Source organism: Lissotriton helveticus, chromosome 12 (genome assembly GCF_964261635.1).
Source record: "Lissotriton helveticus chromosome 12, aLisHel1.1, whole genome shotgun sequence".
Taxonomy (NCBI): Eukaryota; Metazoa; Chordata; class Amphibia; order Caudata; family Salamandridae; genus Lissotriton; species Lissotriton helveticus.
This window is the reverse complement of record NC_136073.1, coordinates 725,419,782-725,434,097: the sequence shown is the minus strand read 5'-3', so window position 1 is coordinate 725,434,097 and position 14,316 is coordinate 725,419,782. Positions and strand designations below refer to the sequence as shown.

Genomic DNA, 14,316 nt, shown 5'->3' with positions numbered 1-14,316 from the left:
CACCTCTGCCTCGAACTCTCAACGCCACATCTCGGATGCTTGGAGGTGCGCGTTCTCGTGCAGTGTCTACAACCTGGCAGAAGCCTCCTTGGAACCTCCAGCTACAGCCTGTCCAATCTTTGTTTGGAAAAAGCTTGAAATGCAGCATCCGAGACTGCAATGCGCCACGAAATGCAGCGCTTCGAGTCTGCAATGTGCCACTTCGGAGCCTCTTTTTCCATGTCGCTTCTGTTTGCTGTGCTGCTTCTCCTTGAAATTTGCTACTTTTACAGCACCAAGATGTCCACTGTGAACAGTGTCTTCAAATAATAAGTAACACGACGTAACCTCTATAAACGCAAATCTTACGCCTCTACCGTAGGAAAAACTGGTCTGTCCTCTTCCTTCCTCCCTTCTGATGGCCAGTTGTTTACCTAGACGTAGAATTACTCTCTAGATTATGCACTTTTCTATTACTCTGAGTTTTGCTCTAGGTTATTCATGTCTTTTGCAATGTAAATTACTTTAAGTTTCAAATACGTTCTTTGTACATTACCCTAGTCCCTCCTGGGGGGTAACGGCATGATATCGCTATATAAACCTGTTATCACAAATAAATAAATAAAAATTGGCCTGTTCAAACTCCAAATGGCTGGCCCGCCTGAGGCGCCAATATGTCCATAGTGTTTTCTAGACTACATATGTCTAATATTTGACTGTTGATTTCGTTCAGACCAGTTTGTTGACTTGCCTGCGTATTTGCAATGTTTGCATCGTTTTTTCGATTTTCTTAAAGTGGAGACCTAGTTTTACTATAAAATGGTCGAGTGTCAGTCAGTAGGAGGCATCCCAAAAAGCCATACTCATTACACCGCATCTGCCTACACTGCCCAGTCTCACCCCTTTCTTTCAGGGCACTTTTGAGTCAACATATTGCGAGAATCCACTGCTGCGACTGACAAGCGATCTGGACGTTACAGGTGTACAGAGCTGGTGTCTTCGACATCTCCCTGCATGAGCGAAAGGGTGAGACAGCCGACTAGCTGACTCTGTGCCAATGAACGGCAGCTACAGTTGGAAGCAGCAGTGTTTGCCCAAATACCTCTGGCAAAGAAAATGCTCACAGTGGAAGAGCAAAAACACATTATTTCAGAATCCCAGCCCAACACATAAGAGTGGGCCACTGTATTTTCACTAGTGCACAAGTGTTCCCAGAGAGGGAGATATGACCCACGTGTTCTCGAAGGTAAATCGCCCTGTACATCGCCAGGTCCATTGTCACACGGATATTTCGACAACGGGTCTGTTTTGCATCCAAGAACCACCAATCGTCCATTTGCAATGGATGAGAACAAAACAGGAATGTACTCGCTCTGAACACTAAAGGAGAAATCAACCACCCGTTTATGGAGCAGAAGGCTAGGCAACGATTGGCCACGTGGTGGCGCCCCTTGCCTCGGTATTTTAAATTCTAGTGCATTTGGAATAACTACGACATTTACACGTTTTCGGGTCTTTAAGGAAATATTGATGCTCATATTTCTTTTGGGGAGGAGGAAACAAATTGCCCAAGCACCAAACTATTGATAATTGTAATGCCCAGCACAAGTCAGCATTCTAGTGCTGAGCCTGTAACTACACTGAACACCCACCCACCACTGATGTCACAGGTCATGTGACACAGTACCAATAAAAGAGGCCGAGCGCACGTGCTCTGGGCCAGTTGCACCGAGTAAGCAGTATGTCCTGCGTCCCAGTGATTTCCAGCATGAGGGCCTAGGGCCCGCCCTTTACAATGGCGACGAGGGTTTAGCTGTTTCCACGCGTGCCAGCTAAACGAAAATTCGTAGGAAAGGGGAAGAGAATGCTGCTCGCCTGAGAGCACCCCCTGCGAAGACTCGAGCGCCGAGGGGCCCGTGGGGCGTGTGTCGAGCCCCGGGCCTAGAGAAGAAGGAGGAGGTGACCGGGAGCTCACCCCGCACCTCTCCAGCCTGCCGTGGTCCGCCCTGCCGTGGCGGAGCCCCAAGAAGACAAGCGGAGCCATCGCGGTGCCCACCCGCGGAAGCACAGGCCCGTCGGCCGAAGGTGAGCCCCAGACTGTGAAGCACTAAAAGCGGAGCCCACCCGCTATGAGCCACGAACACTTAATACGCCCCCTGCAATGAGAGCGGCGCCAGCTATCGACTTAAATTAAGCAAGGCTCGCGGAGCCCACCCGCGGCCTGCCTGCAGCGTCCCCCGCCGCGCGTGTGAAGTGCGGCGGCGGGGTGAGAAACTACCATAGAGCGCCCGCAGCGTGAGGGGAGCTGCCAGGCGCCGGACAACTGAAGCGGAGCTCACCCGCAATCAACCGGAGTTTAAACGGAGCCCACCCGTCAAGCGCTAACTTCTTCCCCCGCCGCGTGTGGTGTGAAAGCGGCGGGGGTGGAAAACGTGAAATCAGCACCCGGCCTCAGCCGGTAACATCACCCGTACAATCCCTGCGCAGGCCCAGCCAAACATAAATTCACCGCAAAAGGCAGCAGTCCAGCGATGACCGCCTGCCTCGCCCCCCGCTGCTCCGTATGTGTGTGTAGCCGAGAGCGGAGACCAGCGCTGACACCCCTCCCCCGCCGCGCAGCGTGTAACAAGTGAAGCTGCGGCGGGGTGTGAAAGGTCGAAGGCAGCACCCAGCTCGAGGACATATTAAATCAATACTCCCCAGTGATTGCCCATGCTGTGGCATAATCAGGAAAGTGTGAAGGGGCAAGGGGTTGGTGACGGCAACTGCCTCGGGTTACCCTCCGTTTCTTCTAACCCCGAGGACCCCTCCCCCACAGAGGGTAATGCAGCCAGCCCTACTCCCCGCGATGAGAAAGACCGGCAGTAAAGTGAAGCCGGCAGCGTGGGTGAAGTCTCTCTGGCCCATTGGAGCGCCGCAGGGAGTACAAATAGGGACAGCGGTGAAGCGCCCCAGCCATGTGTGTGCACAAGCCAGAGGGAACCAAAGGAAAACACTCACCACATGTTGATCGTCTTTTCCCCACACTCCAAAGAGGTTAATACACTGGGCAAAGGAACAACCACGGAACCGAACGAGGTTCCAGAAAGAAGAAAACGGCCGAGAACTGCCTTAACTCAACCTTGCAGCACCATCTAGTGGCCAAAAGCAGAATCACCCTCACAGGATATCCAAGACACTGGTAGCTGACTTCAATGCCACGAGGCAAAACAAGCATTGGATTAACACAGGGAAAGACTCCAAGAGTCTACACAAGCCAAGGAAAAGTTTTCAAAGGACAACAAGCCTGCGACAAGCCAAGGAAGTACCAGCTACCACAAGTGACGCACAGAGACTGATAGAGGACCACCTGCTGGCAGGTGGTCACTCGCAAGAAGAGAAACGCGCCACAAAGCACAAGGAAGGTCTGCAGCAAAAGACTACGAAGAGCAGCAACCTGCCCGCCGCCAAGTCCTAAGAAGTCCACAAACCATCACACCGCCGAGGAAGAGAAAAGGTAAATGCGCAGCAGCGCACCAGAAGCCTAAAAGAGCGCAAAGACAACCCAAGGAAAGCGCGCCAGGAGTGCAGCGACTCCTCACAAGATATTCAAGAGAACGCGCGACAAGTGCGCCCACGCGAAGAAGTTCACAAGAATCGCAACCAGCACCAAACAGAAGAAAATCCATGGAGTGGTGACGTAACCCTCCAGAAGCGAACACCCAAGAAGCATCTACGCCACGCCAGAAGAGAAGACAGCGATGCCTGGTGGCCACAGGTCATCGCTGCAACAAAATGGCGAAAGTAAGAATACCCCCACACGATGGTTCTGGAACCCAGCACGAGGATGTGCGAAAGCGCATGACGCTAATGCGCAGCAGTGCGGACAGCACTAGCCCAAAGCAGCAAGTCACAAGAGAAGACATGAAGAGCGCATCCAGATGCGCACCAAACCAACTCAACTGCGATGAACAGGAAATGGTTGCGCAGACAACCCGCAGCATTGAAGATACACCACAGAAGCAACCTGACCACTCAGCTTGGTCACAAAGCACGAAGTCGACCAGCCAGATGGTCGCAACAAGAAGCCTACCTGCCGGACCTCGGCAGAAGGGACCAGCACGAGGTCCAAGAAGCTCAGCACCACAAATCCTACCTGCCAGACCTCGGCAGAAGGGACCAGCACGACGTCCAAGAAGCTCAGCACCACAAATCCTACCTGCCAGACCTCGGCAGAAGGGACCAGCACGACGTCCAAGAAGTTCAGACAATGCACGGTCCGACGACCTAGACCCACGAACTTCAACCACACAAATTAACGAAAGCAACAGGAAGAAGATGTGAAGGTCGCGACGCTAACCCTGGGAAGCGAGTAATGAGAAGATAGTGTCCTAGGACTAGGACAAGACCAGGAAGACACGTGCAGAGTGCGCGCGCTGCATGGGGAAGCCTGGCCAGAGAAGATGAAGAAAAGGGGAACAGGGTACGTTGCGAAAAGAGGAGAAGAGAGGAAGAAAGATCGGAGCGGCACACTGCCACCGAAGAAAGGAAGGAAAGAGAAGTCAGAGTGACACCCAGTCACTGCAAGGAGAATGAAGAAAGAACAGAGTGGCCACTGCCACTAAGAAGAAAAGAAGGAAGACGTAATCAGAGTGGCACGACTGTCAAGCTAAGAAGAATGAAGAAAGAACAGAGTGGCCACCGCCACTAAGAAAAGAAGAAAGGTGACAGGCACTGGAACACCGGAGTGCAATGGAGAACAAGCCTGGTAAGAGCACCGGCAGAGCAGACCAAAGACAACCACCTACGAATCATCCATCCACATGGCGAACGCAGAAGGGAGCAAGATAGACTGTTGAAGACATCTACCTCTGGGGTTGGCGGAAGATCGAATGGCGAGAGTGCTCACACATCCAGCTGATGAACTGACCACTCCACACCGACCCGTGGCAACCCAAGAAGAGGCCTCAAGGAACTCTGGTGGCAGCAAGTCCCAAACGGGAGACAGATCTACAGAAGCACGTCTGCAGGACTCAAGAGGATGAAAGCCTCGAGAGCAATGAAGAGAGTCGACAACCCAACCTTCAGGTGGAACTAGGACACGACGGTGAGGCTCGTGGAGCGCCCTGCTCACGGCCCGAAGGCTATGGTAGAGCAACGCGACCTAAAACACCAGTCCAGTGGAAACCTGGCAAAGAGGTCCTCCCGGACATCTTGTGGCAGAAGAAAACCGGCGAGAGGGGCATCCTAGTGAGAGGGATGTTCGCACCTACTATCTTCACCTGCTAAGAAACACACTGAAGCCTGCCTGGAAACAACACGCAACCAGCTTGGAGAAAAGTAGCCGGAAGGCAAACAACAACCACGTCATCCATCTCTCTTGAACCATTCGTCACCAAGAGAGCAAAGCAAAAGGCAGGGCTGAGAACAGCCGACAGAGAAAGAATGAACCCGCCGAACAACTAAGAACCGTGCCACCAAGAACTGCTAATTCAAAACGCAAGAACTGCTAATTCAAAACGCAAGAACTATACTGCCTGCGGCTTGCAAGCAGCCAAAGAGACTCTTTTGAAAGCGCAAGTCCAATGTTATTTTCTGTGTTTTCTTTCCCCCACAGGTGTTTGGACTTTTCATGTTTGGTTTACTTTTTAACCAATTTGGGGAGGGATGTAATGCCCAGCACAAGTCAGCATTCTAGTGCTGAGCCTGTAACTACACTGAACACCCACCCACCACTGATGTCACAGGTCATGTGACACAGTACCAATAAAAGAGGCCGAGCGCACGTGCTCTGGGCCAGTTGCACCGAGTAAGCAGTATGTCCTGCGTCCCAGTGATTTCCAGCATGAGGGCCTAGGGCCCGCCCTTTACAATAATATCGTTATTAGACCTTTCAGCTAATCTGTTCGACGTTTCACTTCTTATAGTTTTTTTCTGTGTGCCATTTTTTCGGGATTCTACAGTCTTGTGCATAAACCGTGTTGTACCACAATTTTCTTTTGCACATATAGCACGTGTTTTTTAGCATGTGGGGCTGACGGACTCGTCTCGCGCGTAGACTGGCCGGTAAGAAAGATGGGGAGGGGGGCTTCAGATTTTCCAACAATCAGGCTGAAGTATAATGTTAAAATACATTATACGCCAAGCAGGGTGCACGGGAGGGGGCTAAGGGGCAGTGGAAAGGGAGAGGAATGCAGAATGGTAGGAGCACTAAGACAAAAAACACAACATTCTGTAATAACCAACATTTTGTAAGACTTTCAAAACAGAGAGGAAGAAAGTGTGTGTTTTTGTCTGTACACATTCCTGGTGAAATGCGACAGACATCTCAGCTTACCGACTGAAAACACCTGTACCCAACTCGTTATCAGAAAGTACATTTATTAGGGGGTACGCCTCCCTGAAGCAATGCTCCTGCTTGCAGGAGATAATGTTCTGCTGCTGTAGATCAAACTGAGACTAGCTAAAAAAGCCATTTGTGTGAATATCTGCTGCATTTTAGTGCCCTCTTGTGGATATCTGTGGTGGTGCCCTGAGGTAGCTGCCTACAGTGTCCTAAAGGCAACAAATGCTAGTCTGCCCCCTCCGTTGCCAGAGCATGGGGGCGCCAGAGTGCTCGTGCAGCCTGCCAATTAGTCCCTGCTTCTTTGAGGAAGACTAGCAAATGTGGTGCCAGAAGTCATTTTGCCAAAGGTGACAAAAAATTCTACCCCAATACTGCGTTTGATTATTATAATTTATTTTTAATGTGGAGAGGACTCGTTTATCACCCTTACACGAAAAAGCATGGGGATCTGGGGGATACATCTTAGTGTGCCGGCTCTGTTATACTTGGAAATGCTCACAATCTCAACGGAAGCCACTGTTATTTATCAGTCTGTGGTGCTAACAGCTCCTGAAAGCTTGTTTTATCTAGTAGTTTGGAGACTGTTCACCAGTTTACTTCAGCAAGCCTGGTTGCTTCACAAGAAGACATCTCACTGGTTGTAAACACTCCGCCTGTTACACTTTAAAGTTTGCATTTATTTTCTTTGCTTCTTTGCTCATTGAATGCTAGAGCTATTGACATGGAACCTACTCCCCTTTTAATGCGTCTCTCTAACTAGTCCCATTTCCCTGTGAGGTTTTCATTACTCTGAACAATTACATTTACTATGTTCAATTCAAGGTGTGGACAAACTATTATTAGGAATGTGCTAAAACAAAATGTTAAGTGGTTTGACCATCCCTCCCACACATTGGGTGAGTCTATTGTGTGCACGCAAGCCTGTCTCGCGTGGCAAAAGGCCATTTCACTGCACAGTTGGTCAGTGGTCTGCCAGACCCGCACACAAGGAATACCGGAGAGCAGACCTGGAGACTCTATTCACTCTTCTCGTGTGTATGGTCAATGAACCTCATTCCCCATTGGTCGAGACAACTACAAGGATGCTCCTCTCCCCTTATGCACCAAACCTGAACAACATTACACAGCACTGGTCCGAAGCTAAAAAATGATAAATTGAATAAAGTGAATAATGACTTCCGAGGGAGTGAAACCGAGAATGGCATATTTCCCATGAAATCTGCTAAAACTACTTGCCATGCGCAGTGAGGGCTAAAAATGTGAAGGTACCAGGCCTTGGAGTGAATCATCTTTTCTTTCCCAATTCCTTAAATTGAGCATTTTAATGAGTCACATAAGAGGGCTCTTTTGAGGATTGACAATCAGCTTCAATCTTTCATCTTTGTAATTACCAGGGTTGGAAATGAAAGGTGGGAGCAGGGAATTGTGTTTAAGAAGGTGGAAAAACGAGATCACATTTTCTGAGGTAGACGCCATCGATCGTGTTCGACACAGTGGATAAAGGGGTCGCATACTATAAGGTGGGTGCAGGAAATCATGTTCCAGAGGGTGGGCGAAAGGGATCACATTCCATAAAGACAAGGCAGGGGATCTTTTTCCATAACTTCACCTCTGGAGCCACCATTCCAGAAGGTGGGCATAGAGGGTAACATACCAGACAGCGAGTGCATGGGGGTGCTTTACAAAAGTTGGACACAGAGGCACGGTAATGTAAAAAGCGGGTGCAGGGGGTCACTTTACAGAAATTGACATAGCAGAAGGAGCTCCAGAAGTTGCTAGAAGGGGATTGGTTTGCAGCAGTGACATCACAACAGACGTATGTTTAGTTACATCTGTTTCTGCTGTGCTTTTTGAAACTCTCTTCTTCTGGTCCCAACTTAATCTCCTCCCACTACCCCGCGCTCCATTTCCAGCCCTGGTCATTACACATCTTGCACACAGTCTGCGGATTCCACGACTCCCGCCAAGGCAGCTAAACCATCTTCCTCCTGCAGTGTGAGGAGAACCTTTGGAAACCAGAGATACCTGGAAAAGACCCCTTGCTGCTGTCCTTGCTCAGCACAGTGAGCTGGGGACGCCAGTGCGGAGCAGGAGAGGCTGCAAGTCCCCTCGAAGGACACTCAGACTTACCCTGCGATGTTGGTCGTCGAGACGCTTTTGGACAGGGACAAGGAGGGCCGACCCCTTCGCGATCCCAGCAGGGTCTGGCGGAAGCTCTCCGATGGGTAGATGGCTGAGCTGGGCCGCTCACGTACGGTTGCTGAAAATGGAATAAAGAGGAGATGATGCCAAGATGAATTTGTGAAACAAGATGGGACCTGGCATGCAGGGCTCCCTGAACTCCAAGGAGTGACATGTATGCCAGGAATGTGCTCATTTCCTCTTTTGAAGTCAGAAAGTGAGCATCTGGCTGAGGCTTAAGACTCTGAGCAGTGGATCTGAACTCTTTCAACGTTAATAAACATCAAAGGCAAAACTCCTGGCGCAGGGAATACAGCCATCTCTAACCAATTAATACGCGACCACCCAATTCACCCAGACAGTTAGGTCTGCCTTCAGCGACTTGTATTTTCAACGAGAATGATGTATATGTCTATGACATTAACATCAGATCCAGGACCTGTAGGCAAATAGAGCTCTCATGATTTCTAATACACACACTGAATACAGCCTATTCCCGGGGTGTCCAGCATAGCAGCAGGAGGGCGAGGGTTGTATCACATTTTCAGCACATCCAAAGACATTGTGTGTAATTCCCATGGAAATGTATTTATGTTAATGTATCGTATACAGATATTTTGAAAACCCTGCCCACCAAGAACTATGTTAGTTTCTTTGCCCTGTACCCCAAATTCCCCATCCCTTTCAAAACAGTCTTCTCGCTGTGTGTCTGTATCACGCAACTAAAGTATAGTTAGCCTGGACTTTATCTTTGGTAGGCTTTTCACACAGTGCCCTACCCAGCTTCCAATATTAATTTCACTTTAGCCTTTTCGAACCGGCCAAACAACATGGTGGTGCAACCCTTCAACACCTTGCACAACCCCCAACCATCACTTTGTCACTCTTGATTTTTGAAAGCCAGTGCACAATGGATCGACGTCTGCCAGCCATGGGCGCGTTTGAGACACTCAGTTTTGTGGGGATATCCAAATAACCTACCCAGCCCTTTTCGAAGGTGATACTTTGAACGGGAAGGAGGAAATGTTGGTACGTCCAGATGGTGGGTGATACCCCGGCAGTGTCAAAGCAAAGAGACGCTGAGAAAATATAGCGCCAATAAGTATGCGCTGGCGAGTTCACAACTCGGTTCTGCGGACTCAATATGTTACTGTCTAACACAAGCTCAGTGAGGCAGGGAGACTGCTAGATTCCTCGCCTACGTGTCGACCCATCTCGCCCAAGTGAAACACAGTTGGGCAGAGACTTTATTTACACAATTATTAATATCCAGGGTGGCTGCTCGTCTTCTACCTGCTGCAGAAGGGTGTGAGAATGAGTCAACATCAGCAGTGGAGACATTCATGGTGACTCCCCTATTCCTAGGCTCGCTCTAATTCCCAGTGCCCGAGAAATCTGTCAGGAGCATGAGGTGGGTGGTGCTTAACTTGTGACAGGGGTTGCTGATGGAGGGCACTGGGACTAATTTTTCATAATCAGAGTTTGACCCAGAGCAAGAGAGATGAAGGAAGAAAGAAAGTGTGAGAGGAAGATAGGAAAACAGTAACCGGGAGAACGCAGTGCTGAAAAAGAACCTGCAGGAGCCAGGTAATGAGACCGGAAAGGGTGGTGGGAGAATGAAATATGAGTGGAATCAACACCGGACAGCCTTTCACAAATTAAGCGATTAAGCTGGGAACAGGAGTGAGCCATCTGTAGGAGAACGTCTGATTTTCAGGCTCAAAAAGTGGAAGATTTAGGTGAAGCAGTGCTGTCTCTCCAGCTTGGCTACCAAACCTACACATATTGTAACCAGCTCTTAGCTCACTGGCACAACCAAAAAGTAGACATTGTCTCCTGCCTAATAAAATATGTGTACCTTGGGGAGTTTGCTTAGTTTACTTATAATAATGAAGGCTTGGGAAGTTTTGCAACACCCCGCCCCTCTTCCATTGTCCAATGGGAGTGTACCTTGGGGTAGTTAGTTTCAGCCAGTCCAGTGGGAGTGTACCTTGGGGAGTGCACTTAGGACAGTCGAATGGGAGTGTACCTTGGAGAGTTTGCTCACATCAGTCAAATGGGAGTTTACCTAGCGTGTTCATTTCGGCCAGTCCAGTCGGAGTGTACCTTGGGGAGTTCGCTTATGTCAGTCCAATGGGAGTGTACCTTGGGGAGTTTGCTTACGTCAGTCCAATGGGAGTGTACCTTGGGGAGTGCACTTAGGACAGTCCAATGGGGACGTACCTTGGAGAGTTTGCTCACATCAGTCAAATGGGAGTTTACCTAGCGTGTTCATTTCGGCCAGTCCAGTGGGAGTGTACCTTGGGGAGTTTGCTTACATCAGTCCAATGGGAGTGTACCTTGGGGAGTTCGCTTATGTCAGTCCAATGGGAGTGTACCTTGGGGAGTTCGCTTATGTCAGTCCAATGGGAGTGTACCTTGGGGAGTTCGCTTATGTCAGTCCAATGGGAGTGTACCTTGGGGAGTTCGCTCATGTCAGTCCAATGGGAGTGTACCTTGAGGAGTTAGCTTATGTCAGTCCAATGGGAGTGTACCTAGCGCGTTCATTTCGGCCAGTACAATGGGAGTGTACCCTGCAGAGTTCGCTCATGTCAGTCCAATGGGAGTGTCCCCTGGGGAGTTCGCTTACATCAGTCCAATGGGAGGATACCTTGGGGAGTTTGCTTAGGTCAGTCTAATGGGATTGTACCTGGGGAAGTTAGTTTCAGCCAGTCCAATGGGAGGATCTACCTCACAACACCCATTCAAAGAGCAGCAACCCCAGCCTCCGAGAGGAATGATGGACACCATAAGTGCATTAATGACCATATATTCCCATGCCAAATGCTGATAGGGGGCAAACCAATCCAGTAACACATTCATAAATTGTTACGCCCATACGTTGCATAGACTCTCCCAGAGACATGTATAAACAACCCAGTTGGATAAACTTTCCAAGTCTGCAACTGTTGTTCTGTTGGCCCGAGTGTGGACTCAACATCACAAGATGGAAAAGTTACTCCACCTATAAAACTAGAAAGAAATGCATTGAGCAGTAACAGTAACAAAAAGCTGCTCAGCAGGCTGTCCATGGCTTTTTAATGTGAAGCCTTCTTCTGACAATTGCAATTTGCAATGCTTCGCCTCCCTGTCTACACCACTTTCACCCCAAACACAAGCTGACCTCGCAACAAACCCTCTCATATATGGGCCCAATGGGAAAAAAAAGAATAGACCATGAATCTTCTCAAGGAGGTGACCATGTTAGTTCTGAAAAAGGGAACCAAAAACTTGAAGTCCGACCGTATATGGAAACAAACGAGAGACGAGGAAAACCAACCCTACGTCAGAAGAATAAAGGGTTGGGAAGGTTTCCAACACCCCGCCCCTCTTCCAGCTTTACCTTACGGAATCTGTGGAAAGACTAGGATGGAAGCCTCCGCTAGCCCTTACATTAACTAAGCCGCATCACTGAGGAAGTAGAGTTTGTGACCACAATTTTGAAAGGAATGCAAGACTGGTTGTCCCACCACCACAGCTTAACCTGCTTAAAACAACTGTCTGTCCCAACATCACAGCTTAACCCGCCTACACAGAGTTCCTCCCGTTATCCCCAGCCCGCTCCTTAGCGCAAAACTCAGTTCCAGAATTCAATTGTAAACCATGAATTGTTGAATACATTAAAGCCCTTGGTTTCATTCTGAACACAAATCTTAGCCAGCACACACACACATATCAATGCAATGAGAGCTCAATTTCAACTCAGACTCCAGTTTGTTATGAAAAACGTTATCCTGGAAGCAGATGTTAGTCGCACAATTCCCACTCTGTTGAGACTAGAGCATGGCAACTCCCTACTTATGGGTGCATCTAAACTGACCCTGCCCCCCCTTCAAAGCTTCCCTCCATGCCAATGCCCGGTTGGCCATGAGAGCAAGAAAATATGAACCCACCTATTCCATTCTGATCACTCGCAAGGGGCTCACTCTGCAACAGAGAAGCATCCATGGACCGGCTTGCATCATGCATAGAGCTGTGTTTCCAGGATGTCCTAACTAACTTGCGTGAATACACACTATCTGGGGACCAGACACCTCTTAGAGCAAGGACCCCGTCCTGCTCCTTGAAATACCAACATCCAAGAAAGAAAAATCCCTAAAACATCAAGAAGTGCACCTAGGATGTGGATAATTTAGAACAATACCACAAAATTATATTTGTAAAAAAGATTTGAAAGCTTTGTTTCAACCTCACTTCCCATCATGAATATCCACCATCTCTTTACTCTGATCTATATAAATTGGTAATGTTGCTAACTATGCTGCTCCCATATTTTGTCTACCATACCCTATGTATTTGTATCCACCCCCACTGTACACCATGGTTGCCCATATGTTAACTATCAATCATGTTATCTAGTGTGTTAAACTATAGTAGGTTTTAGGAGTGATTCACAGCATTTTAGAACCACAACCCACTTTCAGGACCCACCTATATTTAATGAGCATGAGGCGGAGGATTTGTAATCTAACTAGAGCTTTACATGGTAGCGCATTGTCATTTATAGGAGGACATTTTCCTTTGAAACTGCCACTAGCTTTGCACAGACAGTTTTAATGCTAGAGCTATATAGAACACAAATGTTAATGTATGGAAATCGGGTTTCTAGGAATATTGATCATCTGTTCAACGAACGCCAAGAACAGTGTCTTGATTTGTTTGTATCCTGTTAAAAAATCTCTGCTTCCAGCACATTTCACATTTACAAAAAACGTACTTCATCTTTGCTTTCGTAACTGCATAGACGTCATTTACAAGTATTTACATTTTGTTGCGCGTTAGAAAAAAAAGAAACAACACCCTACACAGCCTTTCACTTCACATTCCCTTTACTCCAGCAAGATTGTCACATAATTACTTAAAAACTCCTCTCCTTTTGCAGTCAGAGAAAGAAAAGTAAACATCAAACCCGCAGCAATTGAACAAAAGACACAGCCTGAGAAGTTGAACAAAGAATTTAAAGACCTCTTTATTTACTGCTCGAACTTTCCCGACCCACCGAGGATCAGCTCGCGGCCTACAGTTCGGGAAACTCTGGGTTATGTATAGTATATTCTATATGTGATCACATATTAGACTCGTATTACCCGTCTAGTCATATCTTTTCGAAATTGTTGTTTATATGAAGGGTCTATTATAGTTTGGGTCTTGGCCACGCCATACAAAACTGCAACTAAATAAATGCAGTTCAAAGTGACCTGTTCCACGATAGTGCCGGCAGGTGGCAGCAAATGCAAGAAAACCCTCGAGTGGTCGCATGCTAGAGTGCTTTTGCTGACCCGAGCCGCACCCTTGAAGACGCGGCTGGTTTCCGTGTTCTTCGCAGGCAGCTGATCAGCGGGTGTCTACTCGAGTAGCCTTCTCGCCTCCTACAATCTTAAAGCTGGCAGCAGAACTTCCCACGTGGGTGCCAAATGCTGACTCTGCCCAAAGGTTCAAGTGTCTGCTGCCTGGGGGCATGCACACAGGACTGCCCTTCCGTCCACCCGCTGTCCAGGCTCTCCGTGGCCAGCAGACACAGGAAGCCAGCGTGACCCCATTCTCCTGAGCGGCCGTCTGGTAGGCTAGGGCTGTCTCTTGCTCTGGAGTACGCTCTTCTCTTATGACTGTCTCGTGCACTCGCCGTCTACAACCACCCCTTGGTTGGAGGAACCTGCGCGACTAGGGCTGTCTCTGTCGCTACTTTTTTCTCGTCCCAGGGGCACTCACTCTCCAACGAGGACTGTCTTGTTCCAGGGAAAGTCGCCGAGAGGACGGTATCTTTTCGCCTGGACACACTCGGTCCAGAGCGG

At 48.7% G+C, this 14,316-nt stretch overlaps 1 protein-coding gene across 8 annotated transcripts in view; it reads right to left on the bottom strand.

Annotated features, from left to right (window-relative positions):
- Positions 1-14,316, bottom strand: part of ARHGEF2 (Rho/Rac guanine nucleotide exchange factor 2) — an 876,584-nt gene that overhangs the window by 38,882 nt on the left and 823,386 nt on the right. For all 8 annotated transcript variants that reach the window (XM_078668338.1, XM_078668336.1, XM_078668334.1 and 5 more), the window contains one exon: positions 8,435-8,564. In XM_078668338.1, coding sequence (XP_078524464.1) covers positions 8,435-8,564 — 130 coding nt within the window. The remainder of the gene's footprint in view (positions 1-8,434; positions 8,565-14,316) is intronic.